Here is a 23325-nt window from a genome sequence, read left to right on the forward strand (position 1 = left end):
CAGCGGGATGCGCTGTGCATCCAGGAGCCTTTGAAAGCTAGGTTCCACAGTGAGCAGGGTAACCTGTGACTATTAAGGAATTTTTTGTGATTGACCAATGGCTTTCCCTCTTAGACAGTTTTTTGCTGAGAAACACGACAGATTGGAATTCTTGATCCAGTCTTTCCTGCATTAAGACTGCTCCCACACCACACTCGGATGCATCTGTGGTTACTAGGAAAGATTTGTAAAAGTCTGAGGCCACCGGTTACCAACCAGTAACTACTTTGTCTGTTCTCCCGGCACCACACTTAAAACTCACTTTAAATCACCACTAGTGTCTCAAAGCAATCAGCTGGGCACATATCCTTGCATCTACACCACTGTGATGGGTTCCCTCGCGGGAACCCCCTTGGGACTGACACTTGATATGCTGAGATACCACTGAGCCTAACCTCTCTGCCAGCCTGGGCACCCCTTGCCTCTGTCTTGCTGAGTCAGACCCTCCAGGCCTCCTCCAGCACAGACACAGAGATGGGGGAAGGCTCAGTTAAAAGGGACTTGCCTCAGCACCCAACTACACAGCCCCAATAGGACCTGAACCCCAGATAAATCTGTCTGACACTGTATAAAGTTTTATACATTATAAGTTCAGATTGTTCACCCTCTTTCTCGAAGTAAAGACACAGACTGTCCCCCCCGCAATGTAACAATTACTTGCCCTGGGTTTATTAATTAACAAAAGTGATTTTATTAAGTATAAAAGATAGGATTTAAGTAATCATAAGTGGTAACAGACAGAACAAAGTAAGTTACTAAGCAAAATAACCAAACATGAAAAGCTAAGCTTAATACACTAAGAAACTGGTAAGCAGGGGTATCCCCACTGACTCCCTCTTTGTCCTGCTTCACACTCTTATATAGACTTGCCCAAAAGGTGGGAATCTTTGTCTCTTTGTTTAAACTTTCCCCCCACCTCGTGAAAAAATATAAAATCCAAGATGCATTCCAGCATCAGGTGACACAGACACATGTCTTTAAAAGGGATCACCAATGCCCCTCCTCCTCACAGGGGTCCCACAGACTTACGGGAAAACAAATCCATTCATAGCCAATTGTTTTTGCATAAGAATCATCAAGTTCCTTAATGGCCCTCACTTAGCATAATTACAATAGGACCTTAGATTTATACTTCATATTTCTAACTTCAAATATAAGAATGATTAATGCATACAAATAGGAAGAACACATTCAGCAGATGATAACTTTTTCAATGATCCCTTACATGAGGTATTTTGCATAAAACATATTCCAGTTTTGTCATATTCATATTCATAAGCATATTTCAATAAAGAATATGGAGTGCAACGCAACAGGCACACCTACCTAAAATACCACCATACTGACATAACCCCAATGCATCAGATCAGGGAAACTCCCTGGCTGTTCCCTTGTAAAATGTGGGATATCATGTGAGATGAACTCCAGGTCATTTTGGCCCTGGGAGTAGTGAAGGAATCATACAGTGAGTGGAGAAATTCCATTGTGTTAGTTCTAACCCGGGATATCACAACCCGTTTCTGCATCAATTTCTGAAAAGTCAACACAGTATTGAAATTTGATGTTTATCTGATGCAGAGTAGATGAAATATTAGAATAGTTGTGAGCTGCCAGATAGATATCCACTTTAGACTTCACAAAGGGATACTGGCAAATAGCTTTGATACCATAAGCCTGGAAGGAGAAAACCTTTTCCACACCCTTAGGTTTGCATCAGTTAAGGACCACTTCATTTGGCCTTCACAGAGTGGCATTGAGTTTTCAGAGCTAATGCACTGTATATTACAACTGCCTTGGCAGTATGCAGCGGTATACTGCTACGATCAATTGAAAATGGGTTTTGGTCCCGTGTATGGTGGCAGCATTCCCACACATAGTGCAGATGGCAGTACACTACACACAAAAAATAAACCTAGTGTCAATTGCTAGGTTGAACAGTCTGCAAGACTCAGTTTGCCCTGACAATCTGAGCTCCTGTTATCGGTGAATATTTTCTTCTGTCCCGTGGAGGCTCTCAAGTTGTAGTTCTCCAGAGTCAATTTTCTATTCTTCCCGCTGTTCACAGACCTGAGGGAATTGTCTGGGAGTCCTGGCCAACCAGAGAGTTCACAGAGACTGTACAGGAGAATCATAAAGGTTCCTGTCCAACACACTGAGTGTCAGACGTGAGATTCATACACTGATTCTCAGGGCTCTGCCTTCCTGTCACTGTAAGGAGATTTCCTCTCTCTGCTGAGTGGATTTTGGTGAGTTGCCTGTTTCTGCATTAAAGTTAGTGCTGAGGGATCAGGAAGGGTTCCAGGGTTCAAGTTAAGAACCATCTAGGCAGGAATTCACCAAAATGGTGACTTGAACTGTTTAGTATTTAGTAGTAAAAAGCTAAACAGTTCAAGAGATTTACAATGGGAAATACAAATGCATCGGAAGTAGTTTAGACAAATATTTGTTTTTCAGATCAGTTCCTTGTCTCTTACTGTGTCCCTCTATCTGTCTCAGTAGCTTCCTTTTTTGGGCTGTGTGGTTTTTCCTCTGGGTCCCTCAATTTTTCCAGTTCAGGAACTTCACTCCCCTTTTAGAAAGTTCAACCAAAGCCTCCTCAGTGGGTACCAGAGGGTTCACAAGAAGAATGGGTCACACACTGGCCAGATTCTGCTCTCACATTCTGCCTTCAGTGGGTCACTCCAAATTGACACTGACCTTCCTGACAGCAAAATCAGGGCCCATGTGTTTTGGAATCCCCATCTGTCATGATTTTCACAGCTGGTAGCCAAAAGATAAACATTAAGGGTGAAATCTTGGTCCTATTCAGATCAACGGCAAACTCCCAACACGGCCCAACAGGAGTTCACCCTAAATCCACATGTAGGGACTTAAATAAATGGCCTGATTTACCCTGGCCATGAGCCTCCAGTGACTTAAACTGGAGTCATCCCCTGGCCTCTAAGACCGGGTGAGCTCATTTGGACCAATGCTGAACTGACAGGAGAGTTGCTGAAATCTAACACTCACAGGCTTAGAGGTTCAGAACAATCAGGATAACAATTTTTCTGAGGGGACAGAGGGGTCAGCTCTCTCTTGCCCCTGCATCTCTGGAAAGGACGAGAATCACCAAAAGGCAGTAAAAATAACCAGATGGTGTTGGAAATTTCACCAGGGAGGTCCCAGAATGCACAGTGTGTCTGCGTGTGTATGTGGAAATCCTGGCTTATGTACAGACCAAAGAGGCATATTGAGGCCTCCTGGGGTGGGATGAGTGTGTTAGACTGTAATGTAATTTCTACCAAACTGCAGCAGAATGTCTCTCACACCTTCCCCATCTGGACCATCCCTCCTCCTGTGAGCAACCCCTCTACAGCCTTGTGGTAATGTCAGCAATTGCCAACACGTAAAAGCAGCTTCAGGAAGGGATGTCTGGGTTTCTAGTGGGCTGCAATATGTTAAAGCTTCATGTCATTTTGAGAAAGAGTTACTCACACTGGCTACTTTTAGTGTCCACGTCCTCTCTCCCTCCCACCGGGTCTGTCCCTCTCTCCTTCCCTGCACAGCCCGAATTGTTGCTGGCACAGACAGACTCTGAGTTTAGCCTAGTCTGTGGAGGTATTGCTGTGAGCTGTCCCTGTGGGATCTGGCACTTGGTTTTGGTCCTGGGTGAGGGGTATCACTGGGGATGGGGACATACACGGAAACGTGGACAACGTTTGGGGTTGTGGGGCAGGCAGGGGGTACATGGATGGGGGACAGCACTGGTGCCTGTGGGGGAAGAGAGCGGGGTGTACATGGACAGGTGAGCAAACGCTGGGTGTTGTGGGAGTGGGGAGCGGCGTGTACATGGTCAGGCAGGCAGTGCTGTTGAAATTGAATTTTACTTTGTGATTGTTGGTTCAAGGCCAGCACAGGAACCTTTCCTGGCCTTGAATGCGTGTTGGTGGGTCTCAGGGTCTTTCTTCCCTTGCAAGCAACAGAGCTGCAGCTTGGGTGTCACAACCTTTACTCAGGTTTCAGAGTAGCAGCCGTGTTAGTCTGTATCCGTAAAAAGAACAGGAGTATCTTGTGGCACCTTAGAGACTAACAAATGTATTTGAGCATAAGCTTTTGTGGGCTAAAACCCACTTCATCAGATGCATTCAGTGGAAAATACAGTTGGAAGATATATATATACACAGAGAACATGAAACAATGGGTGTTACTATACACACTATAACAAGAGTGATCAGTTAAGGTGAGCTATTACCAGCAGGAGAGAAAAAAAAACTTTTTGTAGTGGTAATCAAAATGGCCCATTTCCAGCAGTTGACAAGAAGTTGTGAGGAACAGTAGGGGGGAAACTAAACTGGTTTTTGAATGTTATAATTCTTGATGTCTGACTTGTGTCCATTTATTCTTTTACGTAGAGGCTGTCCGGTTTGGCCAATTTACAGGGCAGGGGGCATTGCTGGCACATGATGGCATATATCACATTGAATTATAACATCCAAAAACCAGTTGGAGAACACTTCAATCTCCCTGGTCACTCGATTACAGACCTAAAAGTCACAATCCTCCAACAAAAAAAGCTTTGAATTGGAATTAATTTGCAAACTGGACACCATTAAATTAGGCTTGAATAAAGACTGGGAGTAGATGGGTCACTACACAAAGTAAAACTATTTCCCCATGTTTATTTGTTAGTCTCTAAGGTGCCACAAGTACTCCTAACCTTTACTCAGTTTTGTTTCCAATTGTTGTTGTTGTTGTGTAACTTCAGGCATTTCACCGATGAAAAGAACCATTGATCTTTGCTTCTCAGATGGTTCAATCTCCCATTACACTCTGACCCCCATCCATACTCTCCTTCCTTATCCCAGACTGCCCTGATTCCAACAGTACGCTGGACACTAGTGTCTGCTTCATGTCCCCAGTCATTACTGGCTCCCACAACCTCCGAGCTGCCCCACACCATCTCTTCCTCGGCAGGGGGTTAGGTGCCTCCCATCACACCTGCTCCCTTGGCTGCCAGGTAATCAGTGACTATGTCTCACCAATGAGAATCTCAAACACCTCCTGAGGCTTCGGGGACTGCTACACAGGAACAGCTCACAGGCAGAGAAATTTGCATATAGGCTTTCCAAAATATTTATTTTACTGAAAGTATTGTAAATGGATAGTCTTGTGTTGTCAGACAGGGAGAAACACATTCTTGATCTGCTCTCTACCAGTCATCCCCCTGAAAACTCTCTACCAGCAATTTATAGACTTTTCTCATATCCCTCTAATCAGGGCTGGCTCCAGCATTCCTGTCACCCCAAGCAAAAAAAAAAAGCCACAATCGCGATCGGCAGTGGTAATTCGGAAAAAAAAAAAAGCCGTAATTGCGATTGGCAGTTCGGTGGCAGGTCCTTCACTCCTATAGGGAGTGAGGGACCTGCCGCTGCCGAATTGCCACACGTGCCGCCCCTCTCCCTTACAGACACATCAGGAGTACCATCTGATCTGTGGCCATGGAGACATACTTGGAAACTTTCTGGGTGGAAGTGTGGACGTTCTCAGTGCTCCTTCCAAGCATATGGACCGGTTCAGGGGGTGTGGGCTCCCACATACCGAATCCTGCCGGGTCCATGGGGAGGATGCATGTGGGATTGGGTAATTCACCGAGATATCTGGGAAATTAGACCTCCTGGTATGCCCAATCGATTTTTAGTCAGTGCTCCTGGGATTACATCTGACATTTGGATGGGGTTAGGGAGTCAATGGACATTTTGGCCGTTACAACCCCCACAGCTTCAGTGTATCCGTAAACTGAAGCCAGGAGAAGTTGTTACTCTTCATGACTACGTTTGCTGGGAGGGTAGGGGACAAGGAACTACCCTGACAGGACACTTATTTTTTTAAGCTAATGATAGCTGTGTGTATGTTAAAGCCACCACATTGCAAGACATACATTTTAATCTCATTACCACGGCAGGCAATCATATTATTTACTGGCCTGCAGAAAGAATTTTGCAAGTAGTCCTTAGGTTCCAGATACCCTTTAATTGGACTAGTTTAGTACCTGATCGATTTCAAAATTTGCTTTCACTGTTACCAGAGGTTCAGAAAATCTCTGAAGTACAAGGGCAAATTCACATGCTTCAAAATATGTATCAAGTTAAAAAGTATGCCTTTCAGACAGCTTATAGAGTAACCACCTTATGTACTAAGTATGATGTATTGTGTTCTATGACTAAGATTGTACAACAACCCCATCATATTATCGCTATGGGAATGTTATTGCTTGTGTTGTGCAGGAGTATGTTATTGTTGTTGTAAAGGACGTAATAATAGTAATACCTTTCATGTCCATGCTCATCATGCATTGTCATTACATCCAATCAAAACCCCTAAGGTTGAAGCATCTGATGTAGAATCTGAATTCTGAGATTTAATGCAAATAGAGATTTGAAAATGTTTGTTGTACTAGTAGTACAAAAGGGGGGGGGGGGGGGTTGTGGAAGCAGAGAAAGAACTGACAGGAAGGGGATGCAATACATGACAGTTCGTTAGCAAGAGTCAGGCTAACTGTAACCCTGATAACGCGAGATTTGTAGAAGCGAGGATTGTGTGAGGCGGGTGAGAAAGAACTGTGTAAGAAGTCATTATGGCCTGGTATAGATAAGGTGTAGAAGACCTTGTGTAGATAAGGTATAGAAAATATTGTATGTTGGCAAGAGTCAAAACAAGTGAGGAAATGAGATATCAAGATGGCCTATGTATAAACAAAATGCAGCTGTTGCTCATTATTGTCTGTAACAAAAGGTATAAATGCTTGCTGTAATTGTTTACCTGTTGAGAGACCTGCTTAGCTCTCTCCCTCTGCGCAATTGTGAGAGTTAATAAAGCATCTGACTTGCTATACCTAAACAAATAGTGAGAACTCTGTTTTTCTCCGACACCCTATAGGCATGTTATTGAATAACTTCCTACTGTGAGGACTTTGCCCCTTTATCTGAAGCACACAACAAAGACTGCTAATGCATAGACAATACTCAATTAGATGCATCATTTGTCTGATCTGGTATGGAAATTCCTATGTTCCCTATATTTACTAAAAATAATTTCATTTCTTTTTACTCGTCTAGCACAGGTGTAAAGACAGAAGGAATATGCAGAATCCAGAGACCTGTGTTTTTCCAGTAACTAGGAAACTCACAAATTATCTCCAACTCATTTTCTTTCTATCCTAAAGACTACAATTGGACATGAGGTGCTTTGGTCCCATCCGCACACATCTCACGTTGTGTTACCATGTCACTGACTAGATTCTGATCTCAGTCACACAAGTGTGAATGTATAGTTCAGCTGAAGTCAATTGGTTAATGAGGAGTCAAACCAGTCCATATCTTCCTCCACCAAATACAATGGAATTTCCTGCGTGTACACCTACACCATGACTGGTAAGAAATGTCATTATTATTATCTTTTGAGCATCTTTGTGCATGTAGCAGTGAAATTCCATAGAAACATAACAGCCATACTGGGTCAGACTAAAGGTCCATCTAGCCCAGTATCCTGCTTCCGACAGTGGCCAATGCCAGGTGCCCCAGGGGGAATGAACAGAACAGGTAATCATCAAGTGATCCATCCCCTGTTGCCCATTCCCAGCTTCTGGCAAACGGAGGCTAGGGACACCATCCCTGCCCATCCTGGCTAATAGCTGTTGATGGACCTATCCTTCATGAATTTATCTAGTTCTTTTTAAAACCCCACTATAGTCTTGGCCTTCACACCATCCTCTGGCAAGGAGTTCCACAGGTTAACTTAGTATTTATCCCTAGGAGATGCATTTTCTCATTTCTAGGCTCTGTGAATCTGAGTCAAAAGTAATCATAGAATCAGTTACAGTCCACACCACCTACAAGTGTTATTACCTCTAGGAGGATTTGTAACAGGGAGGAAAAATAATGCATGTAGTTACAAAGAATGTCTGTAAAACATACACTGACTCCAATAGGACAGTGACACTTTAGTGATACCAAACTTTTTCACTGGGGCTGCCTCATATTAGGTCCTAAACCTATATTTAGGCACCTATATAAAAGGGGCACTGAGCATCACTTGTGCCCTTTGAGGTCATTTTGATTAGGAAGAGAAAATCAAACACCATGAATAAACTCTATAGCATTGATTACTTGCATACATTGATAGATTATTTGCCTCCCTTCTAAACTAAACACTCCCAATCTATGTATCTCTTATTTTATAGAAGATTTGACCCACTGGATGGTTTCATGCATATTAAAACAGAGTAGGGTGACCAGAGGGGAAGTGTGAAAAATTGGGATGGGGGTGGGGGGTAATAAGTGCCTATATAAGAAAAAGCCCCCAAAATTGGGACTGTCCCTATAAAATCAGGACATCTGGTCACCCTAACACAGAGTCCACAATATTTCTGTAGCTGGAACATGTACTATCTCTAATGGAAAGCATGTGGGGAATACAAAGAGAACATTCCCTAGGAGTGTCCTTCGATGTATTTCAGCTTTCCTATGTTTATACACTGTTTCCCAGGAACAATCACAGGGATTATGAGGGATCTGTACTCAGTACTTTATTGGCCAGTGATTAATTTTAATCTTTATTTTTTTTTCACCAGCAGAGGAGAGCGTTTCTGGAATAAATGGCAGAGAGAAACCACACTATGGTGACCGAGTTCATTTTCGTAGGATTCACAGATCATCCAGATCTACAGATCCCCCTCTTTATGTTGTTCCTAGTGATGTATGTGGTCAGCCTGATGGAGAATCTTGGGATGATAGCGTTAATCATGGTTGAAACCCGACTTCATACCCCCATGTACTTTTTCCTAAGCCAGATGTCCATTGTAGATATTGGATATTCCACTGCCATAGCTCCCAGGATGCTAATGACCTTTGTAGCAGAGACTAGAACCATTCCTTTGACTGAGTGTGCGGCACAACTATTCTTCGTCTGTTTCTTTGTGACCAATGAATGTTGCCTCCTGGCTGTGATTGCGTATGACCGCTTCAAAGCTATCTGTAATCCTCTGCTATACAGAGCCATTATGTCCAAGAGACACTGTCTCCTGTTAGTGGCTGGTACATATGTATGTGGCTCTGTGAATTCAGTTGTGCAAACTCTATTTATATTCAGTCTGTCCTTCTGCAGCTCCAATGTTGTCAACCATTTCTTCTGTGATGTGCCCCCTATGCTGAAGCTGTCCTGTTCTGACACCCATGTCACTGACCTTGTACTTTTCACTTTCTCTACTGTAATTGGAATGACTACTTTCCTGGGTGTCCTAATCTCCTACATGTGCATCCTTCTGGCCATTCTCGGGATCCGTTCTGCCAAGGGGAGACGCAAAACCTTTTCCACCTGCGCCTCCCACCTGACAGTCGTCATTATGTTTTATGGGACGCTGATATGTATATATTTAAGACCCAGTTCTAGCCACGTGATGGACCAAGACAAGGTTACCTCTGTGTTTTATGCCCTCGTGATCCCCATGTTGAACCCCCTGATCTACAGCCTGCGAAACAAGGAGGTAAATGATGCCTTTAAAAGGGTGATATACAAGAAGATTTTTTCTTGGTCATTATAATCATTATATTTTAACCAATAAACAGTAGATGGAATAAGAGTGAGTTCTCTGTCATTATCCTTATTTCTATGACTCAGCCACTCCATGTGATGTACAGAAAATCATATAATGGAACCCAGTCAAATACAATATTAGAAATTGCTGTTTTTAAGATCCATGAATGAGGGTCTGTGACACTATGCAGAATCAGCAAGATGCTCTGATATTTGGCTTAAAGGACAATTGCCGTTGCCTGTTATGTTTTAGGCCAGGTTGGAGTTCAGGTGAGAGGATGAGAAGATTGTATGTATCCTTCCTCGGTTCTGAGATTTCATCCAGTGGAGGGCACTGTTAAACATACTGAATCAAAGCAACCAGAACTGAGGTAACGATTATCAAAGCTCAGCTTAGGTCGATCGGCCATGTTCTCGGAATGTGTAATGATAAATTCCCCAGAAAAGTCCTCTCTGGTGAGCTTAGGGACTTAGTCTGAATAATGCAGAGTTGACCTTCGTCATGCAGAGCTAGCCTGCACCAAATCAGAGTATCTTCTCTCACCGCTGCATCATGCCGACATGAAGAGGACGTTGTTTTACTCCTGAGTTCTCAACAGAGGAGGTTGTTTCCAGTCATCACAACCAGCCTCCCTGTCTTCACGGTTAGATGGAAGGGGAGCATCCCAAAACTTAAGAGGGATCTCAAACCTTTTTTTCTGTTTAACATGGGGTCACAGGCTGGAGAATGTTGAGAACCACTGGTTTTACTCATTGAAAACTGTTGCCGTTTTATGTAGGGCTTTTGTTTATTTATCTTCTCTCCAACCTATGAAAGAGTTTCTCTGGCAATCCTGAAATTACACCTCTACCCCAATATAATGCTGTCCGCGGGAGCCGAAAAATCTTACCGCGTTATAGGTGAAACCGCATTATATTGAACTTGCTTTGATCCATCGAAACGTGCAGCCCTGCCCCCCCCCCCGGAGCACTGCTTTACCGCGTTATATCTGAATTCGTGTTACATCGGGTCGCATTATATCGGGGTAGAGGTGTATATCAATGGTCTGCTTTCTTTGGCTTTCTTTGGACTTTGTAAACAGTGAGACAGGTTCGTCCCTGAAGTAACTCCCTTGTCTTGAGAGAATGATATGGGGACAGATCAAGAATGAATGTAGTCCAATCAATTTATAATGATGTACGATTGTGATGTACTAGTACACAATATGAAGTACTAGTGTGATGCGGCTATCAATATTCATAGCACCAGCAAGCTTCCTACACACGGTGACATTTGAATATTCATACTGGATATGCTCTGGTTAGTCCAGGGAAGTTTTGTCTGAATCATCGATCACTTAAATCCACTTCTTGTGCTCCTAGGAATACTGCTTATGATTTTTCCATATATGTACAAAATGGAATGACGCTATAGTGCCATAACATAAAAGGACTATTTTCCTTTCAACACTTTAATACCTGTACAGGATTGGAAACCCCATCGTGCAATCAGCCACTGCCCATGAGCAAATACACATTTTCAATGAGCAGTTAGACATCCAGTTCCCTGGACAACTCCCTGGAATGGGAGTTTGGTGCCTTTATATCCCCACTTAAACTCCTGCAGTCTGAACCAATATTGACTGAAGTCAATCGGAGTCTTTTCTTGTTTTGTCTTCTAAAAAGCAGGATCAGACTTCAACAACAGCAGCATTAATAACAGTTCCAGACCATCTCAACTAACTAAAAAGTGAGAGAGCCATGCAGTAGGCATGAGCACAGCATAACCCCGGAAAAAGCTAGAGAGAGCTTCTGTCACTGCGGCTACATAAGCTGGGGGTGGTAAAGTAAAAAATTGGTCCTTTCTTTCTTAGGACCTCCTGAGTTCAGGGAAACAGGAGACTGCATTAAAACAAAATACCAGAGCCCATCAGTTTCTACTTCCAACTGGAACATCCCCAGGGCCCTGAAATGTAGCTAGCTGCTTGGCCCATGTATTCTGTTAACATTAATACCGCAATACATAACACTCATTGACTGGATACAGCCGCATGCTCAGTTACAGTCGGTTTAAGAATATTATAGAACGTTGACATATTTTTCTAATAAAATTATATGGAAATTTTCCATAAGGAATTGGCTTCAGGTTTGAATACAGTATAAAACCTCTTCTACTGGAGGCTGGGGGAGATGCTTGTTTATTCACTGAGTGGATTATTTTAGTTTGGAACCAAAGATTAAACCTGGGCAGGAAATGGTTTTCCTGTCCCATGAAAATTGTGGAGATTTTAAAAATGTCCCATCCCCAAAGCTGATATTTTCCTTTTTTCCACAAACCAAAAAGCTGGGGGGAAGTTGATTTTGATCAATCAAAATATTTTGTTCCAATAGTTCAAATTATATGAACATTAAACAAAATAATGAACTAATTAACATTTTGAAACATTAATTTTGAACTAAAAAAAGGCAACTTTTCGTTTTGAAAATGTCAAAAATGAACATTTAGACAATTTTAAGCTTCTTTTTTCTTTCAATTTTTTTTAAATGAGTAATTCATTGAAACTGGAATTTTCCCACAAGAATATTTCATTTTTGATGAATCAGTATTTTCCAGTGCAGAAAGCATTGGGCTTAAATTGCAGCAAGGGCGGTTTAGGTTGGACATTAGGAAAAGTTTACTAACTGTCCGGGTGGTTAACCACTGGAATAAATTGCCTAGGGAGGTTGTGGAATCTCCATCATTGGAGATTTTTCAGAGCAGGTTAGACAAACACCTGTCAGGGTTGTTCTAGATGGTGCTTTGTCCTTCTATGAGTGCAGGGGACTGACTTATGACCTCTTGAGGTCCCTTCCAATCCTATGATTCTATGATTGATCCAATATTGCGCTCTAATATTTTTCATTGAAACTTTATTAATGCAAGATAAAAAGAACCCCCGTGAATGGGGTTGGGTAGCGGGTCAACTCTTGAATCCCGGAGGAAGTTGCATCTGAGTGTGCTTCAGTGGATTTATGTCCCCTCACCATTAATCACAATGGGCTAAACTCTATTATCCCTTGGCTCAAGTCTACCTCGCAGAGTTTAAGTGTAAGGCATTTCCATGGGGTAGAAAGTATCCTAACTACAGCTGGCCAAAATTCTTTGGCTGAAACTTTTTTTCAGAGAAAAATGCACATTCAGCTACACCAGAATGTTTGCCCAATTGTATTGGGTTCTTCGGGATGGAAAAACATCAAATAAATTCATTTCCCCACTGCTAAACCTTGCTGTTCAGTGTCCCACCTCTGCATGGAGGGGTGAAAGTAAAGCTCTAAATCAGTGTTGGTGAGAACAGGGGCTTGTTTGCATTGGGAAGCTATTCCTGAGCAAGGTAATATGTGAATTTAAGGCACTAGAGCTATTCCTGAATAGCTCCTGGTATGGACACTCTTAATTTACTGGATTAAACTAAACCAGAAAATGGCATTCTTCTATGCGGCCATGTAGGGAGTTACATTAGCTAGCTGTAGATTCCGGTTCCTAACGCAATAGAATTGTGTCAGTGGTGAGAATAGGGCTAATCAGTGTATAGCAATGATGAGAAAAAAAATTGTATGATCAAAAGAGCTCTGTGAATAGCTGATTTCTTGGGTTGCTGGCTAGTCTGAAACATAAATGAAAAATTTAGTTTCTGGTTGACCCAAATTGATTTTTTTTTTTCAAAAATTTCAATTTTTTTGGCTGACTGACAAGTTGAATGAAATGTTTTGTTTGATCAGTTGCTGTTTTTGCAATTGTTATTTTTTTAAAATAAAATTGAAGTAAATTTTGAAACAAAAAGTCTTTTAAATGGGAAACTAAAAATATTGAGACCTTTTAGATTTTTCTGAGGTTTTAGATCAAAGCAAAACAATTCATCTCATTTGACACAGATTCATAAAATATTTCAGTTAACCCAAATCTGCGTTCCTCAGAAAAAAAGTATTTTGGTCCAACTCCCCTCTCCCCCCAGTTCTAATGAACAATATATCGTGTTGCTCAGAGTAAAACTATCCCAATTCAAATTAGTCATGAGGCTCACATTTTCAACAGTGAGGGTGGTTAATGGCTGGAATGAACTACCATGGGAAGTGACGGTTTATCCAGCTACAGCTGCTGTGAAATCAAGACCCGATGGCTCTCTGGAAGATACACTTAATAAATGCCAGTTAATGGGCTTAATACAGAGGGTAACTGTATAGAATTGTGACCTGAGTTATACAGTCAGACTAAACGATGTCATTGTCCTTTCTAGCCCTTAAAATATATTATCAATTTATAGCATTGCTGTAAGTAAACCTATAAAATCACTATTTGGCATTGACAACAAGGAGTCCTGTGGCACCTTAAAGACTAACAAATTTATTTGGGCATAAGCTATCGTGGGCTGGAACCTTCTGGGTTCTCTTTGCTGAAACAGACTAACACGACTACCCCTCTGAAATATATGGCATTGGTGGGAGTAACATTACATGACCATTATTATTGATACTACTTCATTAATTCATTAGTATTGGGCTTAATCCCAACCCCATTCTTTTAGGTGCTGTACCAACATATAACAAAAAAACAACCTCTGGCCAAAGGAGCTTGTAATGTAAGCTGAAAATAAGAGACAACGGTACAGATGACAAACAGATGGGGAGCAACACAAGGTGACAACAAGATGATTGAGAATAAAGCTGAATAACAAGTTGCTAGAGCCTTGTCAGAATTTGATTTTTAAGTTTTTTATAATTTTAATTGATAATATCAATGTTTTATTTTTAAGCCTTTTTTATTTTAAATGTTTAAATCTTTACAATTGCGGGAAATTATGGGGGATCAGACAATGGGAGGTCAGACATAATTTTGTTAATGACAGCCGACACTGAGATTCAAAAAGTTAAAGCTTTATAAATGTTAAAACACAAATTGTCAACATCACATGTCAAAATATACAAAATAAATATCCTTAAATCAAACGCTAATACATTCTCAAGCTGCAGTTTTTCTCATTCTGCCTATCTGTAAATTTCAATTATTATTGATGGCAATAATTTTTTCATTGGTTTGTGTGCATATGGTGAAATCAATAATGACCAACATTGATTGAGAAAAATCTATTCCTTCCAAGCCTAAGTATATACGATAACACTGGTTAAGAATAGATGGATATAGCACTAGTATGAATACAGATGTGATCAATATAAAGACAACTGCATAGTACTTCACTCTAGAAGGAAAAATCAAATGCATAATACAATGTGGGGAATAACTGGCTAGGAGAAGTGCTGCTGAGATGGATCTGGGAGTTCAAGTGGGTCACAAGTTGAGTATGAGCCACCAATGAGCTGCAGTTGTGAAAAGGGCTGTCTGGGGTGTATTACCAGGTGTGTTGTGTGTAAGACCAAGGCAGTGATTGTATGGCTCTGCTTGGCACTGGTGAGGCCTCAGTTGAAGTTCTGTGTCTAGGTTTGGGAGCCACGCTTTAGAAAGGACGTGGGCAAATAGGAGAGAGTCCAGAGGGGAAAAACAAAAATGACAAAAAGGGTTTACAAAACCTGATCTATTAGGAAAGTTTTAAAAAAATTGGGCATGTTTTGTTTTGAGACAAGACGACCGAGGAGGGACCTGATAACAGTCTTCAACTAGGTTAAGGGCTGCTATAAAGGGGATAGAGATCAATTGTGGCAGCCCGTATGAGGCCCAGACACTAAAGAGAGCAAAAGCGTTGAATTCTCATAGTGCAAGTTACATACTGAGCATTAATTAAAGCATCACATTAAGAAATTAAACCTAGAAGCAAGTTTATTTTATTTTTAATCTCAGATAACCTTGCAGGGCACCATTTCAAATAGATTAATGGTCAAGAAACAAGGAAAGGTGTCTATATTCCAACAGCCACATAATGACAGGACCTTAGGTAACATTGTTCCTCTCAAGCAATTGTAAAACATAATTTCCACATGCTACATCAGTTCTTTGAGTTTCATTTAATTCTTGTACAACATTTGTGATACACAAATCAAGGCAGTAACACATAGAGCATACTCCTACCCTTCTTCCAATTGTTCTTCTCAATTGACTGGAATTGTCATGGTGACAAATTAGCTGGGAATGTTTTTCCAGTCTATCACCCTCTTAAGAGCATCCTTAACCTCCTTGTTCCTCAGGCTGTAGATCAAGGGGTTCAACATGGGGACCACCAGGGTATAAAACACAGCAGAGATTTTCTCCTGTTCCAGTGAGTAGCTGGAACTGGGTTATATGTGGCTTAAGCTCACAGGTCCATAGAACATGGTGACAGCTGTCAGATGAGAGGCACAGGTGGAGAAGGCTTTGAGCCTGCCCTTGGTGGAGCGGATCCTCAGGATAGAGAAGAGGATGTACAGATAAGAGATTATGACAAACAGGAGGGTGGACATGGCAATAACTCCAGAGAACGTTACAAGCAAAATCTCATTGATGTGGTTATCAGAGCAGGCAAGCTTCAGCAATGGGTTAGTGTCACAAAAGTAATGATTGATGATGTTGGGCCCACAGAACGACAACCTCAGCAAGCCACATGTGTGGGTCAGTGAGTTCACGAGCCCCCCTACATATGAGCTGGCCACTAGATGAATACAGACTCTCTTAGACATAACAGCGGTGTAGAGCAGAGGGTTACAAATGGCTACATAGCGGTCGTATGCCATCACGGCCAGCAGGAACCCTTCTGTGGTCACAAACACGACAAAAGAGAAGTGTTGGGCAATACAGGCAGAGTAAGAAATGCTTTTACTCCCCACTAAGAAATTCACCAGCATCCTTGGAGCGAAGACTGAGGAGTAGCAGAGGTCAACCACAGACAGGTTACTGAGGAAGAAGTACATGGGGGAATGGAGTCGGGGATCAACCCTGATCAACACAATCATCCCAAGATTCCCAACCAGCGTAAGAATGTAGATCGCCAGGAACGCCGCGAAGAGGGGTATCTGCAGCTCCTGACGATCTGTCAGCCCCAGGAGTATGAACTGGGTCACCGTGCTGTGATTGCCCTCAGCCATTTATACAGGGGTGCATGAAACCATACCTGCTGGGATAACAAGAGTGAGCTGCATGGAAGAAGGAAATTTCATGGCATGAATTAAATCTGAATGACACCGCCGGGCTTGAATGTGGGTAGTGAATATCTTACAGGAAACCAACCGCCATGATGTCTGGGAAGAGTTGGGATGGACCTTTAGATTTACACTCACTTTTTAATAGGGCTGAGATTTTCAAGGCTGTCTAGGAGATTTAGACATCCAAGTCTCCATAAAATTGACTGGAATTAGGCATCAAGTTCCCCATAGGGAGTTTCCAGATTCATGTCCATTATCACAAATGTTCTTCAATGAAATATACCTGGCATGTGTTTGAGTTTGAGATTGGTACTTTATATTGTCTGCTCACTGAGGGTAAGTTAGAAAGCACTCATACTTTAAATCCTTCCAGATTAGGGTGACCAGACAGTAAATGTGAAAAATCGGGACGGGGGTGGGGGTAATAGGAACCTATAGAAGAAAAAGACCCAGAAATCGGAACTGTCCCCTATAAAATCGGGACATCTGGTCACCCTGTTCCAGATAATCCTTTTAGATGACTACAATGTCTGTTATGTCCCAGTCACTTGGTTACTACTGCTTTGTAACACATCCCCTGGCAGTGTTGCTAATCTCAAGCATTTGAAAACCATGAATCAGGCTTCCAAACATCATGCAATTGGCTTAAAATCTTGAAATCTTTAAAAAATAATACACACGGGGTTTAGAGATGGGGCAGGGAAGGATAATTCTGTTTTGTGCAAGATTTTTATTTTTCAGAATTTGGTTTAGGAACAAACCCACAGTTTTTGAAAAGTTTCTGAAAAAGGGAACGGATCCCTGGAGTCATGGACACTGACAATTTTGGATGTTCCCAGCCCCCAGAGCAATCGGCATGTGTGTCTGCTCCAAGGCCATGGACTCTGGAAGCTCTGAGGTTGCTAGCAGGCCACTGGGCAGGTTACAAAGGAGCTGGGCAGGTGAACTAGCAGAAACCAGGCAGGATTCGGATGCAGGCAGAGTTTCCTCAATTCCATGGTGCTGCAGTGAAATTGGCCCTTCTTCACGAAATGTCCCAATTTCACTCAGTCAGCAAATTGCAATGGAACAATGTTTCTGGGCCCTGGAGAGAGTCACATTTTCAAGCTTTTCTTAGCAACCCTTAGGGCTAGAAACATACTTAAAAAAAATCGGAGATTCTTAACTGATCACATGACTGAAGGACCTGGGGCTTTAAGAGAAGCACCAAATATCATGAGAATTGGCAACTGTGCCTTCAATCTATGCTATCCTTGCTCTAGGAGATTTCTGGCCACTTGACTCCAGTCCCAATTTCTTATGCCTACTAGTGGTACACACTGCCAGGTCCTTCATCTCTCTAGGTCATTCGCCGTGACACAGGAATATGATACAGGTGGGAAATGGTGAAGAAATAATTTTGGCACAGAAGCGACAATGGAAAGCAATGTGCAAGGCAAGGATCTGAAGGAGGGGGAGGGAGGATGCTTGAAGAGGGAGCATAGGGGGGTTGCATGAAGCCACAGGTGAGAGAATGAGATAAAAGGAGAAATTGCTGTATAGAAGAGGAGTGTGAGGAGAGTGGAGAGAGAAAGAAAGAAGAAATAAGGCTGAAGAGACATGAAGGCAAAACTATGTAACGCCTCAAAAGTGAGACTTTCTCCATTTGTTTCCTTCTTCTGGCTCCCCCTTCCCCATTTTATCAAACACAACCAGCTTGTTTTCAATCCAAGGCCCTTCACAGGCTATCAACACCGTGAGGCTCATCTGCTATTGCAGTGTCATCTACCACCTCCGCCCTTCCAATGCTACCCATTGGTTACATTTTTCAAACAAACACGGCCATGACTGGGGCTGCCGCAGTGCAAATAATTATTGTTATTTCCCCCTTATGGTTAGAGATTGGCCACACCAGAACCCACCGGATCCCAGTGTCCATCTTCCCCCCTCCCCCACTCACACGCATACACAACACTGGATAATGGTCAGACTGGCACTAGGGGCACGATTCTGAGATCGGCCATTAATTCCTGGCTCTGCTACAGGCTTCCTATGTGATTCTGGACAAAGCAAAGATTTCCTCTTTGCCTCAATTCCCTCTTTGTAAAATTTGGGTAATAATCCTTCCTTTCGCCCACCCTCTTCTGTCTTGTTTAATAGACTGTAAGCTCTTGAGGGGGGGAACTCTCCCTTACTATGTGTTTCCAGAGAACCTAGTACAGTGGGGCATTGACCTCTAATTGATAACACAACAACAATAAATTACAGCCCTGACTTATCTCTATAATTGGCTGTAGCCAAAGCCCAGAATCTGAAAATCCTCAAAGATTGCAGAAGTCGGATCTGAATCTGATTCCAGATCTGAAGTGTGTAAGTCAGATTCATCTCTATGTATAATACCGGATTCTTACCTAATATCCATCTGGACCTTTCAGGGTCTTCCATGAACCATATCCATTGCCCCTGTAATTTATCCTGAGACAGAAAAATGAACAATGTCTGTCTCAAGTTGCAAAAATGTTGCAAAAACAGCACATTTCCAAGTAAATGGAGAAAATGGAAAGTTATGTCCAGGAATCAGAACTGAAGGAAAATAGCTATCCCACCTCCACTGAAGGAAAGAAGTATTGTATCATAGCTACTGGTGGAAGAGAGAGTTCAATCACTCTTCATCCCTAAGGGATCATGTTAGGGCACCAAATACCTTTATATATATATATATTCACTTCTGTGTCATTTAGAGATCAAGTCTCTGAAGTCACACCTCCAATTACAGTCTCAAGCCAGGCACAGAGGGGCTCATTACAATGCCCTCCTTGGTGCCCTAACATGCTACGTAGATTTGTTTATTTGCCTTTGCTTAGTTTTACGGAAAGCTCTCGCTGTTTTGCTAAGCCACAGGAAGAACTCTCAAGAGCAGTGTAACTGCAAAGGAATGGCTCAGTCTTTCTTTCCGTCGGGAGCACTCAGTGAATTCAGCGTCAACGTTAGGCTTAAAAGAAATCCAGACATGTTAAACTATGGAAAAAGCGCAGTTACAGCAAACAAACAACTGTAACTTTGTTCTGTGTAGATGCCAAGAAATCACCCTACCCTTACAATTAGTGCCTAATAGTGCCTTACAATTTACCGCCCCTGATTGGGTCAAACTGATTTTTCATACAGTTTAAGGCCAGAAGAGGGCAATGTGATCATCTAATCTGACCTCCTGCATAACAACACCTTGCCCAATAATTTATGTATCAAGCCCATAATTATTTTTTTTTTTTAGCTCTCACACATCTTTTAGCTAGATATCCAGTTGGAAAGACTTCAAGTGACAGACAATCCACCATTAGCAGGAGTGTTGTAAGCAAGACAGGAGAAGTAATTCTTCCACTCTACACAGCTGCAATAAGGCCTCAACTGCAGTATTGTGTCCAGTTCTGGGTGCCACATTTCAGGAAACATGGGAACAAATTGGAGAGAGTCCAGAGAAGAGCAACAAAAATGATTAAAGGTCTAGAAAACATGACCTATGAGGGAAGATTGAAAGAATTAGGTTTGTTTAGTGTGGAAAAGAAAAGACTGAGAGGAGACATAACAGTTTTCAAATACCTAACAGGTTGTTACAAGGAGGAGGGAGAAAAATTATTCTCCTTAACCTCTGATGATAGGACAAGAAGCAATGGGCTTAAATTGCAGCAAGGGAGGTTTAGGTTGGACATTAGGAAAAAATCCTAATTGTCAGGGTGGTTAGGCACTGGAATAAATTGCCTGGGGAGGTTGTGGAATCTCCATAATTGGAGATTGTTCAGAGCAGGTTAGAGAAACACCTGTCAGGGATGTTCTTGATGGTGCTTAGTCCTGCCATGAGTGCAGGGGCCTGCACTTGATGACATCTCGAGGTCCCTTCCAGTCCTATGATTCTGTCATGGGTTAAGTGATGCTTTTTGTTAAGATGGCTGGTGCTAGTAGCTGGGTATGGCTCTGTTTTTTGCCCCCTTCCTCTGCCTGCACAGTTCTCAGCTCTCGGATACCGCTGCTTCTGTAGGTCACGCAGCAGGCTCCCCAGCCTTTAGAATTGCTTTTCCCCCTGCCCTGGGTCTGAGCTGTGTTGGGGGCAGGGGAGTGAGATGAAAACTCCACGGTGTTTGGGTGAGGGCAGAAAGGGGGTGGCAGCAGCAGGAGGCAGAAGGGAGCAAATTGCATGGAAAAGAGGGGAAATGTTTGACTGGGCGTCATGGGTCTGAAAGGCAGCGGGCCTAGGGTTTAGGCTGTGATACCTCAGACCACTTCAATCTCTCCATTCCTGAGGAGAGCCCTGTTGGGTCATACATATAAAATCAAAGGATCCTAGAAGGAGCCTGGCATGTGATTGAAACTTGCCCGTAGCTCAATGTTATTAGTTTTACAGTAGCGACTGGAGGTGCAAACTGAGACCAGAGCCCCAGAGTCCTTGATTTCAATGGGGCTTCTTACAGTCTAAAGCATGTTAAGCATGTGCTTATGTTTCCTTGGATTGGGGTTAGCGAGCTCAGTACCTTGCTGGTCTGAGCTCTTATTCTGGGTGAGCTGAGAAGTTGGGAAATGTCTGTTGATCCTAGGAGAGCTGTTAAAGCAGAACTGCAAAGAAACTGGAGGGATTTGACAGCTTTATATGGCATAGTGTATGGATGCGGTTGCTTAAGGGATACTAAACATCACACTTCAGGGCTTAAACCAATCTCTAATTATTAGAGATCCTGGCAGGATGTGGGGAAGGCTGATTAGTCCACATCTGCCTATTGAAGGCTATTAAACCTTCTTTTGAAACCTCTGATACTAGCCACTATCAGAGACATGATACTGCACTAGATGGAGCTCAGGTCTGATCCAATCTGGCAATTTCTATGTGTTTATCCAGGATTTCATAAAAAGACCGGTGAATCCAAATGCTTCTGCAGACCAAATTCCTTCTAAAGAGAGAATCTGAACCAGTGGGTGCTGCCCCATTCCAAATGGAGTGACCGTAGGCACTTATCGGCCAGAGAGGGGGTGCTCGTGACAGGCGGGTATCGAGGCCGTTACACTGAAAACTGAAATCTGAAGTCAGATTTGATTCAGGTCTCTCTTAAACAGCTATAAACAGATGCAAATCAAGAGGAACTGCATTGAAATCCCCTGGAGTTCCATCTATGTAAAACCTGTGCAAACCAGATCATAATAATCATAATAATAATAAAAACCTCAACCACAACAATATACTCCACTGTACAGAGCTTTCTCCATGGGGTACTCCTGGGGGAATTCTGCAACAAAACAATATTTTTAAATTCTGCGTATTTAATTTGTCAAAATAACACTATATAATCACACCGGTTTCAATTATTTTGGTAATTTTTCAAAATACCTGCCAGCCACAGGGCCCCCCTGGCCCAGACACCTGCACCCCCTCCCATCCCCCAGAGCCCAGCTGCAGCCTTCCAAGCCCAGACCCTCACACCCCTCCCTTTCCAAAGTCCAGGGAGCCAGAGGGAGAAACAACCTGATGCTGGGCCCTGTGCTTGTATGGAGTTTCCTGCATGTCACCTCCTCCTTTCAGGGTGTGCCAGGAGCCCTTCATCTCCATCTCCCTACCCTGGCAGCATCTCCTATGTGCAAGCTGGGAGCTGGACTCTGCTGGGTCCAGCGGCCCCTAGTGGCAGCCAGCAGCTCTGCAATGCCAAATCTGGGGGAAAGGGAGGAAATTCTGCACAGAATATTAATGTGGTGTGAATTCTGCACTGTGCAATGGTACAGAATTCCCCCAGGAACAATGGGGAGAAGAAGTGAGAACAAATAATCATGTCACTTAATACACTGCTGGTCGATGCTCAGATATGATGGTGATGTAAGTCTATATAGACTAGAATCAGAAATTGGAGCTTTATTTTGGGCATCCTTCCACCCAAATGTGGAAGATCAATGATCCTTGTGCAAGAAAACGGGAATAGAAATAGTGGGCATGTGAGTAAAAATCTCTTCTCGCACCCCCGCTCCCAACAGAACAATAGATCTGAGGGCAATTATTCTGTACCAAAAATGTCTGTCTGCAACGTGAGTCTTAGTTACTTAATTGTGCGATTCTGTCATCAAGAGATCTGATGGTGGTGTGCTGAGGTCACTGCCTTTCATGCTGATAATATTAACTCCTTGTTTCCTTGTACTCCCCTATTAATCTGTCTGTGTCCAGCTGTTCCCTCTTGACATATTTAAGCCATGTCCTCCTCATATTTACAGCACTACGCCCTGACTAAAGAATGAATTTTCTGAGAATTTGCTAGTGAATCTGTTAATTAATTTCTGAATTAAAATTAATTTTAGAAATAAGTCCTTTAAAAATTTAACACAGTGTCAATCCATTTATTTCTCCCTAAATAACCCAACCCAGGTCCTCCCTATTTCAATGGAAATGACCAAAGAACTAAGTCTTGGGTGGATCTGGGGCAGTGGGTGGTTTTTGAAAAGAACTTTTTAGGTCTTTTTCCCTGTTATTTTACTTAACTGAAAATGTCCCCTTCACAGCAAGACGTATTAACAAACCACTATTGATAGTGTCATAGTCTTTGAAACAATTCACATAGTAATTTATTTCGAAATCACTGTGCATGCAAGCTCGTTTTCATTAGTACTGTCGAAAGGGTCGCCTCTTTT

General features: G+C 42.5%; 1 protein-coding gene and 1 pseudogene across 1 annotated transcript; one reads left to right on the forward strand and one right to left on the reverse strand.

The window, feature by feature from the left end:
* Positions 1 to 8532: 8532 nt before the first annotated feature.
* LOC135984004 (olfactory receptor 5AR1-like) lies at positions 8533 to 9638 on the forward strand. The gene has a single exon (XM_065598171.1). The coding sequence runs from the start codon at positions 8672 to 8674 to the stop codon at positions 9614 to 9616; it is 945 nt and encodes a 314-aa protein (XP_065454243.1). The 5' UTR covers positions 8533 to 8671; the 3' UTR covers positions 9617 to 9638.
* A 5333-nt stretch (positions 9639 to 14971) lies between these two features.
* On the reverse strand, positions 14972 to 16635 carry LOC135984005 (olfactory receptor 5J3-like; annotated as a pseudogene).
* Positions 16636 to 23325: the final 6690 nt, after the last annotated feature.

The sequence above is a fragment of the Chrysemys picta genome, chromosome 1 (assembly GCF_011386835.1).
Source record: "Chrysemys picta bellii isolate R12L10 chromosome 1, ASM1138683v2, whole genome shotgun sequence".
Lineage (NCBI taxonomy): Eukaryota > Metazoa > Chordata > Testudines > Emydidae > Chrysemys > Chrysemys picta.